We start from the raw sequence: 21,381 nt of genomic DNA, 5'->3' as shown, positions 1-21,381 counted from the left end.
GGAGACTACACAGTAGTAGGGAACACTGGTGGCATCATCAAGCTGACCTACTGTTTACTACTGTATAGAGAAGCGATGTGGTTCAGTAAGCAATCACTGCACACAAAATGGTTTTATCTTGAAATTGCTCTTACTTTCTGAAACACTTTTATATATAGGAGTTTTCTACAATACTCTTATCATCAGACACGCCTTGTTTGATTTGCTTTAAGCTTCAACAAAAATTGGTCATTTAAAAATATGATTTAGAATACGAAGCAGATTTTTGTAGTACTGCCATTCACAAGTTATTTTTTTAAATTAATAATTCTCTGTATTTTTGTTTTCTCTATAAAATTAATCAGACTGCTGTTAAGAGAGGGAGCAGGAGTCGCAGTGATGCAAATTGCTTCCCAGTAACAGGTGGCATGGGAAATTGGTAGTCTCAGAAAACAAAAAGTAGCAAAACACTAAAAATGTGGTCATTTTAGTTTGGCTTTTTATATAAGGGACTTCAGATTGTGGTTCATTAAAATATTAGGATTCCTCATGCAGTATTCTTCTATTCTTCCAGAAATGTAATATTAGCCTCACATAATGTCTTTACCTGTGAACAAGTGGTAGGAACGTTCATATGTTTTGTCTTGGATAATGCCGATGTACAAGGAATACTTAGACTTCTAAGGAAATATGTTCCGTTCCTGCGTTATCATTTGCTTTAAGGTGGTTGTTTCTTTTTGGTAACCAGTCTCTACTTTTTCTTTGTGCAGTTGGATGGGGCAGAGTCATCAGGGCAGCTTCAAAGTGCTGATGAGGAAGTCGTGTCTGCTGCATGCCGGCTTGTATGCGAATGGGCCCAGAAAATGCTCAGCCAGCCCTTTGATTCCGTTTTGGATTTAGCTCGTTTCCTTGTAAGAAGTCATTATATCGGTACCAAATCAATGGCAGCTTTAACAGTAATGGCAGGGGCACCCGCAGGTAATGGGCTAATTGTTATTGCTGGAAAAAAAAAAATGCATATTATGAAATGATAACTATTTGTAAGATCAATAGGAAAGCTGGGGAGACTGATATAGACTAGGGGTGTCAAAATAATCTGAACCCATGGGCTAGATGAGTGACGTGGGTTGATTTGTGTTGAATGAATGGTGTGGCCAATCTTCCTCTTACTGTGTTGGATCCAGCACATGTGGCACCCATTCTGTTCAGTCTAAGACTCATGCCACATGCAGCACCTGTCCCACAGCACCCAGGTGGCAGTCCGGGACATACAGGACTGCAGTATGTCCTGGATGGCCACCCCCTGGCCAGTCTGGGACATACAGCGTAGGTCCCGAACTAGCCAGGGGGTGGCACTGCATGCAGAGAGGGCCACAAGGTGGGCACCACATGTGGTGTAGGTCCTGGCCTCTGCGCACAGGGCTGCTTCAGTGCACACTCACGCAGCATATGGGTTAACTCTGAACGCAGGGGCAGCACTGGATGCTGGATTTTTGATGAACCTGGTGCTGACTATAGTAGGCAGTAGTTGCTTACTGGTGATAGAGTATAGCATTTGCTTGCATTCGCTTGAACAAAGTTTGCATGGGTGAGAAGAGGCAAAGGAAACCTAAGTGAGTTTTTTTCTCAAAAAGCCTGCCCACCTTTTAAAAGCTTTTTAAGACTTTAGGACTTAAATTTAATTTTAAATTATCTCAAATGTTAACTAGATTGTTATTTCTTTAGATAAATGTATATTTTATAGTTTCTAATCATGTGCTTGATATGCCTTATATGTACTGTTTAGTCATTTTTATCTTTTTTGGATTATTGAACTTGCTGTTAGAAATGTAGGTTTCCCTATTTGTGAGAATGTAATTATACTGGGACGGGTTTTTTTAACCTTCCTTAGTTCTCAGAATATATCTAAGGGGCAACACTGGGTGCCCAATGAAGCTTAGTAGTTGGCTGCAAAATGTGCTGTCTGTCATTTGTTTGAATGACTGAAATATGTCACTGTCTAATCATCCTTAGGTGAAATGAGTGGTGATGTGCCACCAGTAGGGCTGTGTGAAGCTTCAGTCGCTGATTTGATTCAGCAGAGATTCGGTGGCCGAATCTCCGAATCCAAATCTAATCAGGAGACCCTTCAATCTCGCCACACTGAATCAGAGCCCTCCGAATTGATTCAGAGAGATTGGGAAAGATTTGAAGATTCAGACATAGACACAACTTTTTCTACATACCTCAAGGTACCAGGCGGCTTGTGAACACTGCGATGGTGAGGCGGATGGAGCGTCCCACAGGAGTGCGGGGGTGGTCCATAGCATGCTTGGCAGCAGACCCAGAAGTGGACTGGTACCTCCTGGGTCTGGGGGGGCACCTGGGGTCCCCCCGTGGCCGATTGCCGAGCTGGGGGAGCAGTCCACTTCCGGGTTTGCTGCTGAGCACGTAGGGGGCCCCCCCATGCACCTGTGGGATGCTCCATCCACCCCACCATTGCAGTGTTCACGAGCTGTGCCTGGTACCTCGAGATACATAGAAAAAACATTTAAAGCTGTGTCTGGCTCAATAGCTGATTCTCTGAATCAGCATTAAATCTTCAGATTCAGATGTGGCCAAATCGAATCAGGACAGTGATCCGAATCAATGAATCAAATCACTGTTCCCGATTTGGGCCGAATCCAAATCGAATACGGCCCGTTTTGCATAGCCCTAGCCACCAGCTCCTAATGATTAAAGTCTGCATCACTAAGACCTCGATTCAGTGAATGTCCCAGCTGTGAACAGAACCTAACCATTGAATAGGGATGGCTTTAAGGTTGTATTTAAGTGCTTTCCTGAATCTGGGCCTAAATCGCTGCCACAGTTAGTTCCCTTTTTGTTGGTTGACTGAGTAGGAAGCCCAAGGAGAATTGGAAAGGGGAAGATGGCATTGCCGTTGCATGAACTGTGCCTGTTCTGTGATATCAGTCTGGGCTGTTAAAATGGTTCTTTTCACCTAATAAAAGAAGAACATTGGTGTGACCATTTTTGCTGTAGGTACAATTTCTTAAATTTTCTGGTTACAAAGAAAGATGGGGAGTAGCAGAATATTGTCTGCTCTGGTTGGAGAAGTTTGCAACATAGTAAGAGAGAGAGAAGCCTGAATTGGCCTTAAAGTGACCTCATAATCTGTGGTTTACATTGACTGGGATTTTAGGGTAATTAGCAAAGGGACTGTGTAATCTAAAGAAGGCAGATGAAATGAGGAAAGTTTAACCAAACAAAAGAGGAGTTCACTGTGCTTTTCCTCAAATTCTTTCTCCCAGTCCCCAGGAACTGGTATGAATTTGCAATCTGCCAGTGACTCAATCTTGGTGATCTGAGCCATTTTACAGTACAAGTATAGCCTTTCCAGTTCCTGTTGGGCATTCCAGTTGCCACAGACTTCATGAGCGTTTGTAGAGTTCAAGCTCTACAGTCGAAGAATATGTTTTCCGTCTTGCACAGTGCTGTTGTCAGATTACTAGTACCTTTTGGAGTGGTACATAGCAAGTGCATGTGTTACCACTAGGAAGGAGAATTGACTGTCCCTTCCAGAGCAGTCCTGTGTTTCCTACAACCCTTGTGTTATATAGGTCCTGAGCCTGTGAGGCACTTCAAAAACATATTTAAATTTCAATATGAATATTTGCATGTTTAAAGTAATAAGTCTATTTCTGTGCTTAAATTTGAGTGCATGCTTAATGCTTTGCTAGATTAGGGTCATAGTGCCTGGATAGAGCCTATGGTGACAGCACCATGAAAGTGCTAGTAGACAAAGTCTGGATTGTAGCTGCATTTGCTACTTGATTATATGTAACTGTCTATCAGCAGCTGGTGTTCTTAGGGGCGCTCTTCGGGCATATCAGGTGCACACTTTCCTGAAATGCTTGCTCTGATTCATGTAGCGCAACTAGGTCAGCAGGTGTCAGTAATTACCACATTAAAAATAAAAGGTGCTGAAGGGGGTTGGCTGTGCAGCTTCTGAGCAAGTTGTGTGCCTTTGGGGTTTTTGCAGTTTTATTTAGCTTTTTGTTCATTATTAAGAAGTTACAAAAATACTTGATAGTTAAGGTTTGCATTTCCCTTTGTGCAGGTGAAGATAAGAACTGCCATTTTGAATCAGTTCATTTTATCCAACCTAATACTGGGTAGGACCAGATGCATCAAAAGAAGAAACTAAAAAAACACCTCATTCTTGGAAATTGGCATAAACCCTTGAAGGATGGGGGTTTAATAACTCTTATAAACTGTTAAAAGACTTTTTCCAAAATTAACAGAGGGTGGGGACTAACTGCTTTATGGTTACTGTCCTTTTGCCTCCTACCCTGCAGCAAGTGAAAGCTAAACTGGGGCAGGTTTTCCCTGAATGAAACCAAGCTGAAAAAAGGAGACATTCTGTAGTCTTCCTATTCTTACTCAAAGCTAGTGAGTGTTGCTTTGAGGTTGGAGTCTTGAAAGCAGTTTCTGAGCTGATGCTATACAATTTAGGTTTGGCAGTTGGCTTAAGATGATGTATCTGGAAAATTCTTAGAAGTTACTTCATGTACAATTTTTAAATGCTTGTAATGTTAAAGGAAACAGTGTTATAACATTTTACACAGGCAGGTATCAGTAGTGGGAGATTTCTTTAAGAACATGCTAATCCTCAGATTCAGTTACCAAATAATACTTTAACCTTCTGAAGAACAAGGTTGTAACATGATTTGATAACAGGTAAAAGCAGGGATTGATTTGAGCTACACACATGAGAATGATCCCTGATTGGACTTGCCTGGAAGGCCTGTTACCTGTTTACAATCAACAGGGGCATCTCCTCTTCTGAGTGCCATCACCTTTTCACCTTTCTTTTGCCTTTTTTTCTTGTCCTCCTTTCAATATCCCTCTCACTTTCTCTTCCATGCACTAATAGCATTGTGACATACTTCCAGCATTAGCCATTAGATGCTGTTATCAATTAAATCTCTGTACTGCAGCTGGTATTAGATATTACATACTCCAAGGTGATTTGAATGTTGTCTTCTCCATTTAGTGCTGCTTTTCCCACAAACTAAGGAAATGTGTATTTTAGACCTGCATTAAAATACTGGAAACAAAAGACCACATAAAGATGGTTTAACAAGTGTCTTCCAAAATATATTCATTGCCATCTACTGTCAGTTGTGTGAAATGCATTGTCATAGTATTGTTCATTTTGATTAGGCAAATTGGGATTTCCAGAAACAGAATATTAATGCAATCATTTGACAACAATAAAGAGCATCCAAGTTGCCTGACACTAAGGGTTCTTATCTTATATGTTAGAAATAAATTGATACTGAATGTCTGTTCAAGTATAAACCCCACTTGATAACTGTGATGCTTTCACATGCCTGATGTGCTACCAAGGATGTATTATTTCCATACAGAGTGTCAGACACAAGTCCTGGCATATATCATTTCAGCTATTTTCTTTTTGCTTTCAGGAATAAAAGGGATTTCCCAGCCCTCTGCTTTTATACCCACTGCTGAAAGCAATTCTTTTCAGCCTCAAGTGAAAACTTTGTCATCTCCTGTCGATGCCAAGCAGCAGCTACAGCGTAAGATCCAAAAGAAGCAACAGGAACAGAAACTTCAGTCTCCCTTGCCAGGAGAGTCTCCAGCTAAGAAAACGGAAGGCGCTACAACAAATGGAGTAGCTAGTATTTCTAATGGAAGCCCTGCCATCTTGTCTCCTCAACCTATTGGTATCGTAGTGGCAGCTGTCCCCAGTCCCATACCGGTAATGTTCTCCAGTGTTCTCCAAACCTTTCAAGCCAGACAATCTTAGAGAAAGTGTTGTTCACTATTTACATTAGTCCTGAGAAATACCTAAGTGGTAGTGTAAATGGAATAGACATGTCACAGATAGGGATGCAAAGGCCCTTTTCTGTCTCAGTGGCTTTTTTTTTTATGTCAAGTAAGTGCCAGAGCCATAAATGTAATAATTTTGCATGATGGAAGCAGTAGAATGACACTTACATAGCATGGGCTAAGCTTATCCTTGTCATAAGTCAGTGGCAGTGGAACTTAAGAATAATTTGGGTTATGCATAAGAAGAATGATATGTTTAAGACAAAGTTTCCCAAGCTGCAGGAACCCACACAATGCATTGCTTAAACACTTAATATGTAGTGTAAATGCAGCTTTACTGATTTAGGGGGATCATCACTGGCATTAGTTTCACCCTTACTTGACAGAAGATAAAGGCGGCTGGCACCTTAAAAACTATGAAGTAGGTTGCTGCCTGTGAAAGGTCAGGACTGAATCAATAGTCTGTAAGGTGCCACCCTGCTCTACCTTTGGCCTGACTTCAGACTAACACAGCTAACTACCTCTCTGCTCTCATTTGAATATCTGTACAAAGGAGCAGAGGTTCATGATGGTAGAGGGGTTTTAAGGTGTCTTGTGATGATTCAGAGGTGTCAGTCTGACCTTTACTTTGGACTTGTGTCAAAGGTTGTCCTCAATTGACTCAACTGTAAATGGGTATATGGTCATTTGTACTGAGCAGTTACAGGCAGCCAGATAATCATGCTAGCTGCCACATCATTCTACTGTGTGTCTTCTGCTGAGTACCAGACTAGCCCAAGGCCGGTGGACCTTTGACCTTTTTTTTTTGACAATAGAACAGACTTGACTAGACTGCTTCTGCTGAGTAATACTGATTTCTTCCCTTTTTTTTGGCTCTTCTGCCCTGAATAATGTTTAGTTTGTATTGAATTTACTTCTGGAATTTTGAAAACTGATAATGCTTGAACATCTTCTCCACGCTTTAGCTTCCTTTGTTCAAGGAAGGGAGTGCACAGATGTTGGTATGGACTAGGGCTTCAACTTTGATTGCCAAGACCCAAGGAATTAGCATGGGTTCTAGTAAGCTGAAAGCAGTGGTTTCCAAATACTCCTCAAAACACTTAAATACAGCACAGCTTGATTCTTCCGTTGTGATCTTTCACTGGTTTAAACACTCATTTCTATTTTTTCATTTTTTCCCAGGCATTTGGGAATGAGGTGGGCTGTGGGATGGTGTGACATGGCTGCTCCTGTTTGTTATGTAAGTTGTGAGGAAGTTAACCAGTAGTATGGAAGAGCAGCTGTATTGTGTGTTGTTGAATATTTATGGTGAACACTGCTACTTTGGAAGGGTGCATAGGGCACAGGGTGGTGCCAGTTTACACATAAATAACTAGCATCCTTCTAATCCTTAAGAAGTAGCTGTTCTTCCCCCATCCCTTAGGTTAACACAACCCATTAGATTTCTTTAGGTGCCTAGATTTTTGTTTAAACCAAATGTTTGTTTTCTACGCAAATAGGTACCGAGGACCAGACAGTTGGTAACATCTCCCAGTCCCATGGCCTCATCTGATAGTAAGGTTCTTCCGCTCAACGTTCAGGTGGTCACTCAGCACATGCAGTCAGTCAAGCAGTCACCAAAGACTCCTCAGAATGTTCCAGCCAGTCCAGTTGGTGACCGTTCTGCTCGGCCTCGTTACCCACAGATCCTACCTAAGCCAGCAAACACCAGTGCTCTCACCATCCGTTCCCCCACTACGGTGCTCTTCACCAGTAGCCCAATTAAGACTGTTGTGCCAGCTCCACACGTGAATTCCTTAAATGTGGTAAAAATGACAGCAATATCTCTTGCCCCTAGCAGCAGTAGTGTACCTGTCAAACAGACAACTTCAATGAACAGCAGTACAGGAGCAACAGAAGAGTCGAGGACTGTACCACAAATTAAAAATGGATCTGTCGTTTCACTTCAGTCTCCAGGATCTAAGACTGGCAGTGTTGTAGCAACATCTGCAGTTGAGATCAAAATGGAACCAGAAGCATTACTGGATGAGAACCAAACACAGTGCCAAGAGAATTCTGACATGTCTAAGCCTTTAAAGGGAGCCTCTGGACTGCCTGCTGCTCAGAGGAGTAATTTTGAGGATTCAAACCTGAAAGCTTCACCGGAGGGCATCAGTGAAGTGAAAACAGTTAAGGGCTGTGATCAGGGAGCTGAAGAAGCAAGGACCAAATATAAAACCCAACCTAGCGAAATCACACCAGTTTCTTCAGCAGGCAATAATCAAAGCACTCTCAACCTCTCAGTTGCCAGTCAAAATTTCTCCAGCACCAGCATCAGTTCGCCTCCTAGTGGTGACTCTGCTATTAAAGACAAAGCATGCACTAAAAGTCCAAGGAAGCGACCGTCTTCCACACTTCAGGATTCCCAGGTGCCACCTGCAAAGAAGCCACTGGTGGGGCAGCTTTCAGTTGGTAACAACATGGAAATTCAAAAAGTGATCAGTGTTAAGAAGGTTCAGAAGGTTGCATCGCTTGCTAAAAATGACAGTACTGCTGCACTTCCTCAAGTTCCTGGCAAAGTAACTATAAAAGTAAATTCTGCAACATCAACACAGTTAGCGACAAACTGTCCATTAGGTTCTAATGTAAATACTGGTGATGCTGCTTTAGGACAGCAGCTCACAGCATCATCTCCAGATGTAAAAGTAAAATTGGAAGGGAACTTGTTTATCTTAGAAAATGATTCAAAATCTGATGGCAGCTTTAATCCAAATGCCTGGCAGCATATCACTAAAACCTCGGACTTCACATCTGTGAACTGTGAACAGCAGCAGGATATCAGTGTTATGACTATTGCAGGACACTCTGGCTCTAGTGATTTACAGGAATCTGTGTGGGAACCAGTGCACTGTGAAGGCGTACAGCAGGAAGCATACAGCCAACAGTTACAGAGTCAGATCCAGGAATCTCCTTTGGATCAAATTCAAGGACAGTCTTCAAATCAGTTACCTTTGCAGTCTGAGCTAAAAGAGTTTGAACACACAGTCCCCCAATCAAATGAGAACTTCTTTTCATTTGATGAAGACCTCACACAGGACAGCATTGTAGAGGAACTGGTGCTCATGGAGGAGCAAATGTCTATGAATTCTCATCCTTATGGGGGTTGTCTAGCAATGGCACTTCAGAGCCAGGCAGCAGCTTCAGGAGCTCCTGTGTCATCTCATCCAAGCAGTGCTCACTTCTACCATTCAGTCCATAACAGTGGCACTCCAATTCACACTCCCACTCCCACTCCTACACCCACTCCAACCCCCACCCCGACTCCAACCCCCACATCAGAAATGATGGCTGGGTCTCAGAATGTGTCACGAGAGAGTCCATGTTCGAGACTGGCTCAAACTACTCCTGTAGACAGTGCTCTAGGAAGCAGCCGGCACACACCCATTGGAACGCCTCATTCTAACTGCAGCAGCAGTGTCCCTCCTAGTCCTGTGGAATGCAGAAATCCATTTGCATTTACTCCAATAAGCTCTAGTATGGCATACCATGATGCCAGCATTGTCTCCAGTAGTCCTGTGAAACCAATGCAGCGACCTATGGCTACCCACCCTGATAAAACCAAACTTGAGTGGATGAACAATGGGTACAGTGGAGTTGGTAATTCATCCGTTTCAAGCCACGGCATTCTTCCAAGCTATCAGGAGTTAGTGGAAGATCGTTTCAGGAAACCTCATGCTTTTGCAGTTCCTGGCCAGTCATATCAGTCTCAGTCCCGGCACCATGATACTCACTTTGGCCGTGTGACTCCTGTTTCACCTGTGCAGCATCAGGGAGTCTCTGTAAATAGCACCACCAAACAAGAAGGCTTTGCTGTTCCTGCCCCACTTGACAACAAGGGGACAAATTCCTCTCTTGGAAATAGTTTCAGATGCCGGAGTGTGAGCCCTGCTGTCCATCGCCAACGTAATCTTAGCGGAAGCACCATCTATTCTGTTTCTAACATACCACGCTCTAACTTGACCCCTTTTGGAAGTCCAGTGACACCAGAAGTTCACAATGTGTTCACAAATATCCATGCAGACACCAGTGCCAATAATATAGCTCAGAGAAGCCAGTCTGTTCCGTTGACTGTCATGATGCAGACAGCCTTTCCGTCTCTTCAGAAACAAACAAACACTAAAAAAATAACGAACGTGTTGTTAAACAAACTTGACTCTGATAGCGATGATGCAGTGAGAGGTTTGGGAATGAACAACATGCCCTCAAATTATACAGCGAGGATGAATCTCACTCAAATTTTAGAAACAAACACTTTTCCTAGTGCCAGCTCACAAAATATGATCAATTCCAGCACTTCAGTTTATGAATTCCAAACACCAACTTACCTCACAAAAAACAGCAGCACCGATCAGATCAGTTTTTCTTCTGGAGACAACCAAGCACAATCAGAAATTGGAGAGCAGCAATTAGATTTCAGCAGCACTGTAAAAGACCTTTTAGGGGAGGACAACCTGCAAACCAACCAGCAGCTGGTGAATCAGGTGGCATCTGATCTCAATAATGTTGCATCTGTCTTTTCCAACGACATCAGGTTGTCTTCCGACCTCTCAGGCAGCATTAATGATCTGAACACTTTAGACACAAATCTACTGTTTGATCCAGGTCGTCAGCAGGGACAAGACGATGATGCTACACTGGAGGAATTAAAGAACGACCCATTGTTTCAACAAATCTGTAATGAATCCATTAACTCAATGACTACATCAGGTTTTGAGTGGATGGAGAGTAAAGATCATTCTGCCGTTGAAATGTTGGGTTAATTTTGTTTTATAATATGTATGTAGCACACTGTATGTAAAAGACAGATGTATTTGTCTTAATGGAAGTGCCTCCCGCAGCAGAAACACTTGCTATGTATTGTGGCATTTTTTAAAAGTTTGCTGTACCAGTCGTTCATTCTTCAGCAGGGAATAGGCAAGTCTTATCAATTTTAAACAAATTTCTGAAGATAATGGGCTATTGAAGAGCCAGTATTAGAATTTAAATTTTATAGCATTCCCACTTAATAGCATTTCTTATTCTACCAAAATAAAGTGGCTGAGAACCAGCATTCATAACTGGAGTAGAGATGTTGAGAGGGTTTTAAATCTAGCTTGGTACTAGGCATTCAGTACTTTGTATTGCCTTCTACTTTTAAGTAGATACTTGTCAGTCTTTGTTATCCATGTCTGAAATGTATGGTGCCTGCAGACAAGTAGGTGTTGATTAAGCAGGTGGGGGTTCATCATGATGAGTGGCATGTAAGGGGTGATGTATCATTGTACAGCACCTCTGGATGCTGCTCAGTGGTGAACCATGAGAGACCTCTGTGGCACTGCCAGAACTATTTACACCATGGGTGGGCAATTATTTGGGCTGGAGGGCCACTTAGGGAGTTTTGGTGAGCTGTTGGTTGCAGGGGGATAATTGATCCAATGCACCCCGCACCCACTGCCAGGGCTGGACAAAGCAGGTAAGTGGGGTCTCCGTGGAGACTGACCTGGAACATGCACAGACAGGGCGTGATCAGCCAGACAGATGGGATGGGGACATAGGCAGGTAGGGAGCGGTGTCTGGGAGTGAGACAGCAGGGGCTGGGGCCGGGATTGCAAGTGGTAACAGCATGGGACCAGGGCCCGGGACAGAGCTGCAATCTGCTCCCTGCATGCCCCTGCTCATGGAAACAGCACCTGTTGCAGGGATGGATGGGGAGCAGATCATGGCTCTGCACCGTGATCCCAGCCCCACCCACCTATCCCACTCCCAGACACTGCTCCCTGCCCCTGGACCTATCCTGTCCACCTAGCCACGTACACCCTGCCTGTGCAGGTTCTGAGCCAGTCTCCGTAGAGACCCCGCTTCATATGGTGCCCCTGACAGTGGGGGCAGGCTGGACGGGTCGGAGTGCCCAGGCAGTGAGGCCAGGTCCAGCAGTGGCAGCAACACTAGCAGCAGCTGGAAGGGATTCCTTTGGGGCTGCTGGGAAGCTGAGTCCAGCTGTGGTGCCGCCCCAGCCCCACTGCATGCCTGGGGTTGGCAGGACCAGCGCAGGCAGTATGGCCCGGGATGCCCTCTGCACCTGGGCCAGGTAAAACCCTTGGTGGTCTAGATCTGGCCTTGGGCTGTATTTTGCCAATCCCTGGTTGACACCTGTATGGAAGGGCTGATAGGAGAAACTATCATGAAATGATCAAGGAAAGAGAAAAATGCACTAAAATTTTATTTAAAAGAAAACAAAATCTATTTAGGATTTTTAGACATAAATATTCATGACCTCACATTAATGATTTAGTTTTTACTTTAAATGTTAGTTTTGATACAAGGGAAAAAAATGCATGAAAAAATTATTCTGAGCACTGAGGCTTAATAAACCCAGAGATACCATGCATTATAAAATGTTAGTTACTGTTTTATTATTTATCAGTTAGAAAAAGGGACATTATACTTGGCTTCCTTTTAATTAAGAATGGCTGCATGAAATCATAAAAAATACTACTGTTTTTTAGGATTTGTTTTTAAACCCCTTCTGTTCTGACCTGCTGGGGGGCTTCCTGTGTCTCCTGAAAACAAAGATGATAAAAATATTACCTAATTTGGTTGAGAATGGTTAGAAATACTTTGCGTAGAGCCATAACATTCCTAGGCACTTTACAAATGCAAAGGACCTGGAGTAAAATTTTTTAGTGTGTTTAAGTAATTTAGGAGCCTAAGGGCATGGACAAATTATCAAAAGGCAACAATTTAAAAGGGAGTGGAGACTTACCATTGTACACTCTTACACATTTTAACTCACCTTTAATTTGATAATTTATCCATACCTTAAGTTTCATGTTCAAAGTGATTTAGGTGCTACCCAGACAAAGTCTCATTGCAAGTCAATACTGTACTTTCCAAGTCTCTTGAAAATGGGATTTATACTCACAAGTCACTAAACCACTTTTGAAAATGTTATTCCTAGTCTTTAAAAAGAATAATGTGAGGGTTATAAACCTCTCTAATGGTGAACAGAGAAGGGTACTTAACCATCCATGGCTCTGATGCAACAAAGGAGACCTGTACCGTCAAACTCTTGGCCAAGAAGAAGCCTGCTTGGACTTCTGGGCAAGCAAATCCCTTTGTTGTCTTGTCTCCTAACCATTGTACAGGGTTTGTACTATCCGATGTAAATTGACATCACTTAATCTTAAAACAAAGTAGGGAGCATTTCCCTGACTTGCATTAGGTGACTTAGAAGTAGGGGTGTGCGAAATGGGCCATATTCAATTCAGATTCGGCCCGAATCTGAGACAGTGATTCAATTCATTGATTCAGATCACCATCCCTATTCAATTCAGCTGAATTTGACTCTGAAGATTCAATGCTGATTTGGAGAGTCAGCAATTCGGCCATAGACACAGCTTTAAATGTTTTTTCTACATACCTCGAGGTACCAGGAGCAGCTCATAAATGCTGTGATGGTGGGGTGGATGAAGCATCCCACAGGAGTGCAAGGGGGCCCCAGCACACTCCCCAGCAGACCCAGAAGTGGACTGGAAGTGCTTCTGGTCCATTTCCGGGTCTGCTGCCAAGTGTGCTGGGAACCCCCCTGCGCTCCTGTGGGACACTCCATCTGCCCCACCATCTCAGCGTTCACGAACCACCTGGTACCTTGAGGTCTGTAGAAGAAACATTTAAAGCTGTGCCTGTGTCCAAATCATCAAATCTTTCCAAATCTTTCTGTGTCAATTTAGAGGGTTCCAAATAGATTCAGAGAAATTAAAGGGTCTCCTGACTCAATTCAGAGATTCAGCGACCAAATCAGGCCGAATCTCTGCCGAATTGAATCAGCGACTGAAGCTTTGCACAGCCCTACTGAGAAGTTGTCAGCTTGTGTAGAAGAGAACAGAATGTTGCTGTCTAATTTAGCAAGTCAGGAAATGATGATCAAATTTTAAGCTGTTGTTGTTTTTTGTTTGTTTTTTTTAATGTCTCTTGGTAACTTATCGCATTCCTGAGAGTAAGCTGAGATTTTTCAGTATTTGGTTAGTGTTTTTAGTGAAATTCATTGTCCCGGTACTGCTGTATGAGCACTCCAGATGTTGGTACCTCAGTGTTTCTCCCACTCCCTGCAATACAGCACTGAGCGAAGGCCGTTCCATGCTCCCACATGTGAGCTCTTCTGCAGGGACAAGCAGTAGTGCCAAGCTGCGGAGCCTTATATGGGGTCTGATTCCACTGCATTTAAATCCATGAAAGTTTTGCCATTTCAGTGGTAACAGACCTACAGAGATACAGAGAGGAGTTCAAGCTCCTCCTAAGAGAAACTGTTTCAGGTTCTGTTTAGGAGACAGAAGGTATTAGATGGGATGGGTTTTGTGCTGGTTATTCCTATTTTCTAAGACTCCACAAATTCAGATCAAAGCCATTTCACTTTCTGAGGAAGGTTGACCAGGCTGGGGCTCAAGTTCTCTCTGCCCATGGCCTAGAGCCAGAGTGCTGCTGACATCCTCCTGCCTCCTTGATTTCTTTAGGAGTTGTAGATCTTCAGCATCCCTCAGATCTGAACCTATATGAAGTGCAAGCACCACCATGGATATGCTAACCCTGTCCTTCCAGCAGATTTAAAAGGGAAGAATAGTGGGGACAGATGTATGCACCAGCATTATCCTCGGGGTTATGGAGTTTATTGTGTGTGCACAGCATGCTTTCCTTCCCTCCACCACGCTGAGGGACAGACTCTTACCGGGATCCAGTGAAAACTAGTCCCCTTCTAATTGTTCTGTGTTAAGAACATTTCTCGGTAAAGCTAAAGTAAATATAAAGACTGATGCTTTCTAAATTATGCAGTTGTCGCCAAAGGTTTTTAAACTGTGTTAAAACCATTTTTAAATAGAAACATTGTATTGGGCTTAATAGAAAGTATTCTTTTAACTTGATTAGCAGGCTAGTAGGAATACTATATAATCAGTGGATTTAAAGCAAATGTGTGTTTAATTTTAAAAGTTTTTAATCCAATAAGGATTTATTGTTTAAATTACAAGGCATGGGGGTAAAACATTTTCACTTCAATAAACGGTGCTAGGACTAGCTCACAGCTGTGTACATTTGTATGTACTAGTTCATAGGCATTTGTGTGTTTGCTGTTTAAGATGAATAATCTGTTAGATCCCTATTCCATAATGCTAGTTATTTCCTTACTGTACATTGAGACAGAGCACTACTGCACACCAAAGGATGCAATACCAAAAGGAGAACTCTGTGTTTCTTGCTATTGGAAGCCTGTCTGTCAGATACTCCAAAAACTAGAGTTTGAGATGGTTCTGACCCCTTGTTTACATTACTGGCTTCCTATTAACACGAGAAAAAAATATTTTGACAGCATATTTTGCTAAAGACTAGTGAATTTGTACCCTGTGTACAGTATTGCAGCAAACACTTTAAATTTGGTTGGTTAGTCCAGCAAACTTTCTGGGGTTCATATATTGCACTAAATTTCTGTTGAACCTGTGGCAGGCACATTCCTTAGGATAAATGCAACCAATACAGCCCACAGATAAGAACTTTTTAATGTGTTTCATTATTAAAAGGCAAAATGTCATCAAAAGTGACAGATTAAATTGTCTTATGTAGCAATGTGCATTGATCTCAATGAGATATTTCTATTTCTTATTCTCTTACATGAGAATATTACAGCAGGAAGAAATTAAGTTTAGTTTGCTTCACCATGTTAATACATGATCACAAGACGTGCATGAGTGTTATTGACTTATCTTGTACAGTACTAGGTATATTCCTGTAACCACTTTTTTTTTTTTTTTTTTTTTTTTTTTTTTTATTCTTTTGCTGTATTGATACTGGTTCTGTGTTAACCAGGCAAGCGTAGTTATTCACAAGTTATTTACTTTTATATGTTTACTAATTCAGCTTAGTTATTGTTGAATATGTTCCTTTCTTGGATTATTTTTTATTGTTCTGGTGTTGGAAGACATTTTTTGCATCATTTTATCATGATAAGAATTCATGAAGTAAAGAATTTGCAAATAATTGCAATAAGCACTGACTTCTGAACTGAAAAGAAGGAATGCGTTTCTTGTGCAGTGCATCTGGGGTTCATATAAGAGTCTTGTACTATACCGTGCTTTCTTTACTGCACCATAAGGAAAGAAAAATCCCTGTTCCATGTTTTCATTTAGTGCAGGAAGTCCAGTTTTCCCTCAGTGTTCTGTTGTCTGTTGTACTGCTGAAACTACGGTAGTTGAATATTGCAGTAGCATTTCAGTTATTTTTTTTATTGAAAGTGCTCAAAAATTGTTTTTTAAATGTTTTCAAAAACAATAAAAACATTTTATATTAAACTGGCTTGTGGAATGTTTTCTTACAGCGTATTGTTTTTATACCTTAACAGTAGCAAAATATGAAACTACCAAATATGGTTTTTTGCCATTATAGAAAATGGTTTTGCTTTCATCTGCAATAAATGTTCAGTTCTGGTCACTTCATCTCAGGAAGGAGATAACAGAAATGATAGAAGCTTGAAAAAAATGGATAAAAGTCAGGAAAGGATTAATAAAAAGGAACATTGCAAGTGAGGTTGAGAAGGCAGATCAGGATCCCCTGCTCAGCCTTCCTTACAACACAAAGAGACTTTCAATTAAATTTAAGGTGACAAATTGAAAGTGAATAAAGGTAATGCTTTTTCACACAAGCAGCAATTCAAATAGAATTGATTGTTTCTAGACATGGATACCAAGAGCTTAGCAGGCTTCAAAAAGGAATTTGATTCTTATATGAATATCCAAAATATACATTAAAGAAAAACTTGCAAATGCTGGTGTACCCACAAATATTTAAACTGTGGGAGATAAAAATTTTAACCCAGACAAACTTCTACATCTAGGCCTTGTTAAGCCAAATTCCTCCTAGGTGTTACCACAGTGGGTCAGACGCCTGTTGGTCCAGCTTGCATAGTTTTCTCTCTCTGACAGTGGCCAACATCAGCCCAGTGTGGATTAAACTTCTGGGGACAGTTTCTTCCTAAATTACATTGTATGTTAGTAATTAAAAGGTAAGCCCATGCCTCAAAGCTTGAAAGATTGACTGGACTCATTGGAGTATGATTTTGTATTGTGTCTGCTCTCGCCCACACCCTACCACTCTGGTTTTCTCTAAATACTGATCACCCAGGTTGAATCCGGCAGTAGAGCCATATTCGGCTACACCAGCTAGAGGGCTCAAACTGGCATTCATTTGCAACTCTCTGCATGCTCCCAGTATCTATAAAGTAGATGAAAATGCCCTTGGAAATACTCCAGATTTTCTGTTGTTCAAAGTCTAATAAACTGTAAAATTATTTGAAATCTTGTGGGGAGGCAAAGAAAACTAGCTTTGAACTGGGCAGTACACTTTAAAATACGGAATCATTGTTTTGGAATGGTGGTTAAAGTAAGTGAGATGAAACTTGCAACATCTTCTAAGTTTCATATAAATCATTACTTCCGTAGTGTTGTTTGTGGTCAAGATGGTTTTATTACTTTCTTGAGTTTGTTTTTCCTGTTCAGCTTGCTAGAGATCCATTTTTGCATAGTGTATATGTTTTGTCAATTGATGTCAGACAAATATGAGGATTTCTACAGACAAAAAACCCTAACCCTAAGCTAAAGAAACTACAGTCTCAGTTATAGAATTTCCAAGATTTCTACAACCAATGAGAAAAAATGGCTTGAAATATAACACTATGCCAACAAGCAACTAGAACTTCAGCATTTTGTTACAGTGTTTAGTGAAGCAGATGGATAAACGTGTTTATTGAATTATGTTACTGAGAAAATGTATTATTGTATTTAAAATACAAGGATAGAAAAACAAGCAAAATTGACATTTGTCCCAGACTGATCTCAGTCAAGGTAGCTTGTTTCAAATTTGCTGGCAAGCTTCTTAATATTTATAATCATAAAATGGCATTTTAAGTCCATCTAGTTCCTTATTGCTCTTCTTAACTCTGAGTTTATGGGCCATCTGCACATCAGTCCTCAGGTTTCTTCAAGTCGGTTCCATTCCCACCCAAGCTACTATTTTTTTTTCTCTTGTCTCTTTCTGTGGGATAATCAAAAGTTTCTGTCCTTGTCTCTGTCCATTACTTTGCTTCTTTAAATAAACTTTTGCTTTTATACTCATTATATTAAACTCCATAACTTTCTATTCCAGTCCATACTCATTGTCTGTATTAACCAGAAAAACTAGTGAGAGCTCCACACTAAAGCAGACTCTCTAGAGAAAGAGCACCATTCTAAAATGCAACTCCTCCTTCTATCTCCATCCTTCACTCCATTTTCTTTCTCTCCACATTCTCTGTAATTCTCTGGAACTTTATTTCCTCTTCTCATTTACACTTCAGCTGTTCTGCTATACCTGTCATGCTGGGCCACATTTGGGAGTCAGTCAGTGTCTGGGGGAGCAACTGAGACCAGAAGAAGTACATAGAATCTGAATGCTGGGAAACCAGAAGCCAAGAGGTCCACCAGAGTCAGAGAGCTGGAGGGTAGTGCATAGCATAGAATCAGAAGTCACGCCAGATCAGCAGCCAGGAGAAGCCAAGAGGTAGAGCAGAATCCTAGAACAAGCTGGGTCAGGAAGCCAAGGGATCAGATGGAGTGTGTGGCAGCACGAGCCAGAATAAATAGCAAAGCAGCCTGGGTACAGGTTGAGCACTGTTGCCCAGACATTTCCTCTTCTGAATCAGGGGTTTGTATTGGAAGGTGTGAAGGGTCATCCCAAATCAGGGGTTTGTATTGGAAGGTGTGAAGGGCCCTCCCCCCCTAGCTGGCCACTCTAGTGGCAGGGAGTGAGAAGGTGGCAAGGCCCAGATGGAGGGTTCTGGCCACCTGTGTGCTTAGCTGGAGAGGTGGAAGACAGGGATGAGCAGGCAGACCAAGACACCAGGTTTGAGAACATGGCCCAACAACACCTCTGAACTTCTTTTTGTGACTTCCTCATGTCCTAACCTTCATTCCATAACCCACCAAATGTCAGTGGTCATTATCAGATGGTCCCATCCCCCAACCTTTAGCAATTCTTTTGCTTTACTACTGATCCAGAATTTTGTTTGGGAGGGAATAGTCCTTTTATTTTTAAAGTTCTAGCCTTGTCTTGATATTGTCTTTGCTCTTCAGTATCTATCAGGTCTGTACATATATTTACCTTTGCTGCAATGCTTGCTATATGAAACAGTATATCCCACTTCTCCACTAACTCTCCAATTCACTTGCACTCCCATTTGAAAACCTCTTCCCTTGATCACACTTACCTTTTTCTTTTGTTCACTATTCAGTAACTTATTGTATTACTCTCCACATTTTGAATATACAGATTATACTAACAGGGCCAATATAAAATAGTTATAATATACATAACATTATTATGTATGGTGTGTGGCCCTTCACTGTTGGGTCTTGCACACTGCTAGTATGACGCAAGTCTTTTTCCCAAAGAGCACTGAATAACATTTTCAGCTGACCTTATGATACCTCATAGGTTATTCATGGAAAAGGAGATGTGCTGCTGTTCTGTGTATGGCCTCTTGCAGGTACAAATGTAGATGCAAATCTGAAAAAAATGGCCCAAGAAAGAAATGACTGTTAGATGCATACGACATCTCACTCACTATACTATCACCTTCAGTCACTGTGTCTTTTAATTTTTAATAGAACATATGAAAATAAACATCCAATGAACACAAAACATAAAGATAACAAAAAAACTCTAAACATGAATTCCTCCTTATACTTTAAACAGTGAAAAAGGGAGGAGGCTCCTCATGGTTCCAAAAGTTCATGCATTTAGTGCTTGCAAGTGCCCCTTTGGCACATGCAGAAGCCAGTCTCTGTGTACGCACAAAGAGCAGTCAGGCAGATGCATGACCTGTGAACATAAAGATGAGTTTTTTGGCCTTGCCAGTGGCTGCATCAGCAAATGCTCTGACCAAGTTTCTAGAGATGTAAAAGACATAAGGTCATGACACATTAGATTAGTTAAAAATTTGGCCCGTTGTGTGCGAGATAGGGTTAGTATAAAGATCCCTTATTCCTAAAAAATGTAAGTAACATGCCACAGTTTATATGAGGTGCTTCTTTTCACAAGAACATTAAGAATTAGTAATGCAAGAACGCCTGTCAGTGAAGGGAATCTGAAATCTAAACCAGTGCCAAGGAAAACAAAAGTGGCCGCTGTCTGATAATTAACAAAATGCTTCCTTGTGGGACACTTTTACCCTGGCTTTTCCAAACATCATCTTTGTTTCTCGCTGAGAAACATGGGAGACTGGAGTGAGGTGTTTCTCATATGAGTCAGGAGCACGAGAAAACAAAACACAAAGTGCTTTGTAGAAGTGAGTTGATACAGTATTTTGACTAAAAATTAATCACTGGACTTTGTTACTCAAAATAATTGTGCAGGGAGGGTAGAGGTGGAGGCTGTGGTTGCTAAGCCATATTAAGAAGAGCTCAATATCTTTTTTCTGATGATAAAAGTACCCCAAATGCAAACTGAACAAAAACACATTTAGATCCTGCAATCAGGTCTATGAAGATGAACACACCTAGATCCAGCTGCAAAACTGAGGTCTAAACATAGACGCCTAAAACTAAAATCAATTTTGCTGGTTAGTAGTCTTTTCACATAAAGTGCTAAAAATCTATTTTAGGTTGCCCCATATGGCATGGACTAAAGTTCAGAAGTATAGGGCACCCTCCTAATCCTGTGATTTTACTTGCCTGAGCATTTCCATTGAGATGCATAAGCATTTGCAGAATCAAGAATATAATTTGCAGTCTTGTTTTAATCGCAAAAGTTTATTTTCTGCTACAAGCAGCCAAGAATCAGAAACTGTTCTAAACTTGAAAAAGAAGCCCCAAATTCTGAACCTAACTTAATAGCTAAAGGGTATTATTAGCAATTATTGGTATGTCCTCAGGAAATGAGTAATAATTACTGGCTAAACACTGGTAGTATGCAGGTCAGCAGGGGGTTCCAGCAGCTGAGTGAGGCATTTAATGGTTTTCTGATGTGCATGGGCATGTCTATACCCACAATTTCAGCACCTGAATAAACTGCAGTGCTTATTGCTCCAGAGTTAATTGCTTCCGGGCATGCCATTTGAACATGCACTTGGGAGCAATTAACTCCAGAGCAATAAGCTCCGCAGTTTATTCAAGCAGCACATGGAGCCCAGCAGAGCGGCCCCAGCTGGCAAGGGCCCCAGGGGTCAGCACAGTGTCACAACCCAAAGTTGTGAGTTTTTGTTTTGTGTGTGCTTCGGCACTGCTAAATTATGTTCCCACCAAATTACAGCTTCTTTGCACGGTGGAGTTTTCTGCTGCAATAGAGGAACCCGCGTGCAAAAGAGTATTTCCCGCCGTTTGTAGCCTTCTTTGCATGGTGCATTTCTTTTGCATCATAGTGATGCACGGTGCAAAGGAGTTCCCGCCATTTGTATTTAGATTCGTGCCACATTATTGGCCGATCTTAAATTATGCACACGTGGCGGCTAGCAATTGGCTTGCTAGCCGTATAAAA

General features: G+C 41.6%; 1 protein-coding gene and 1 long non-coding RNA gene across 8 annotated transcripts in view; one reads left to right on the top strand and one right to left on the bottom strand.

The window, feature by feature from the left end:
- The window catches only part of RFX7 (regulatory factor X7), an 86,708-nt gene extending 73,524 nt beyond the window's left edge, over positions 1-13,184 (top strand). For all 7 annotated transcript variants that reach the window (XM_006017972.3, XM_025197069.1, XM_025197072.1 and 4 more), the window contains 3 exons: positions 750-957; positions 5,448-5,743; positions 7,314-13,184. In XM_006017972.3, coding sequence (XP_006018034.1) covers positions 750-957; positions 5,448-5,743; positions 7,314-10,613 — 3,804 coding nt within the window. In that variant the 3' untranslated portion in view covers positions 10,614-13,184. The remainder of the gene's footprint in view (positions 1-749; positions 958-5,447; positions 5,744-7,313) is intronic.
- Positions 845-21,381, bottom strand: part of LOC102387414 — a 43,747-nt gene continuing 23,210 nt past the window's right edge. Inside the window, exons 2-4 of the long non-coding RNA XR_323145.2 lie at positions 19,325-19,413; positions 4,773-5,068; positions 845-978 (exon numbers count right to left, since the gene is read on the bottom strand). This is a non-coding gene — a long non-coding RNA (uncharacterized LOC102387414). The remainder of the gene's footprint in view (positions 979-4,772; positions 5,069-19,324; positions 19,414-21,381) is intronic.

This window comes from Alligator sinensis, unplaced genomic scaffold (assembly GCF_000455745.1).
Source record: "Alligator sinensis unplaced genomic scaffold, ASM45574v1 scaffold250_1, whole genome shotgun sequence".
Taxonomy (NCBI): Eukaryota; Metazoa; Chordata; order Crocodylia; family Alligatoridae; genus Alligator; species Alligator sinensis.
The sequence above is the reverse complement of the archived record's forward strand: the minus strand, read 5'-3'. Positions and strand labels throughout refer to the sequence as shown.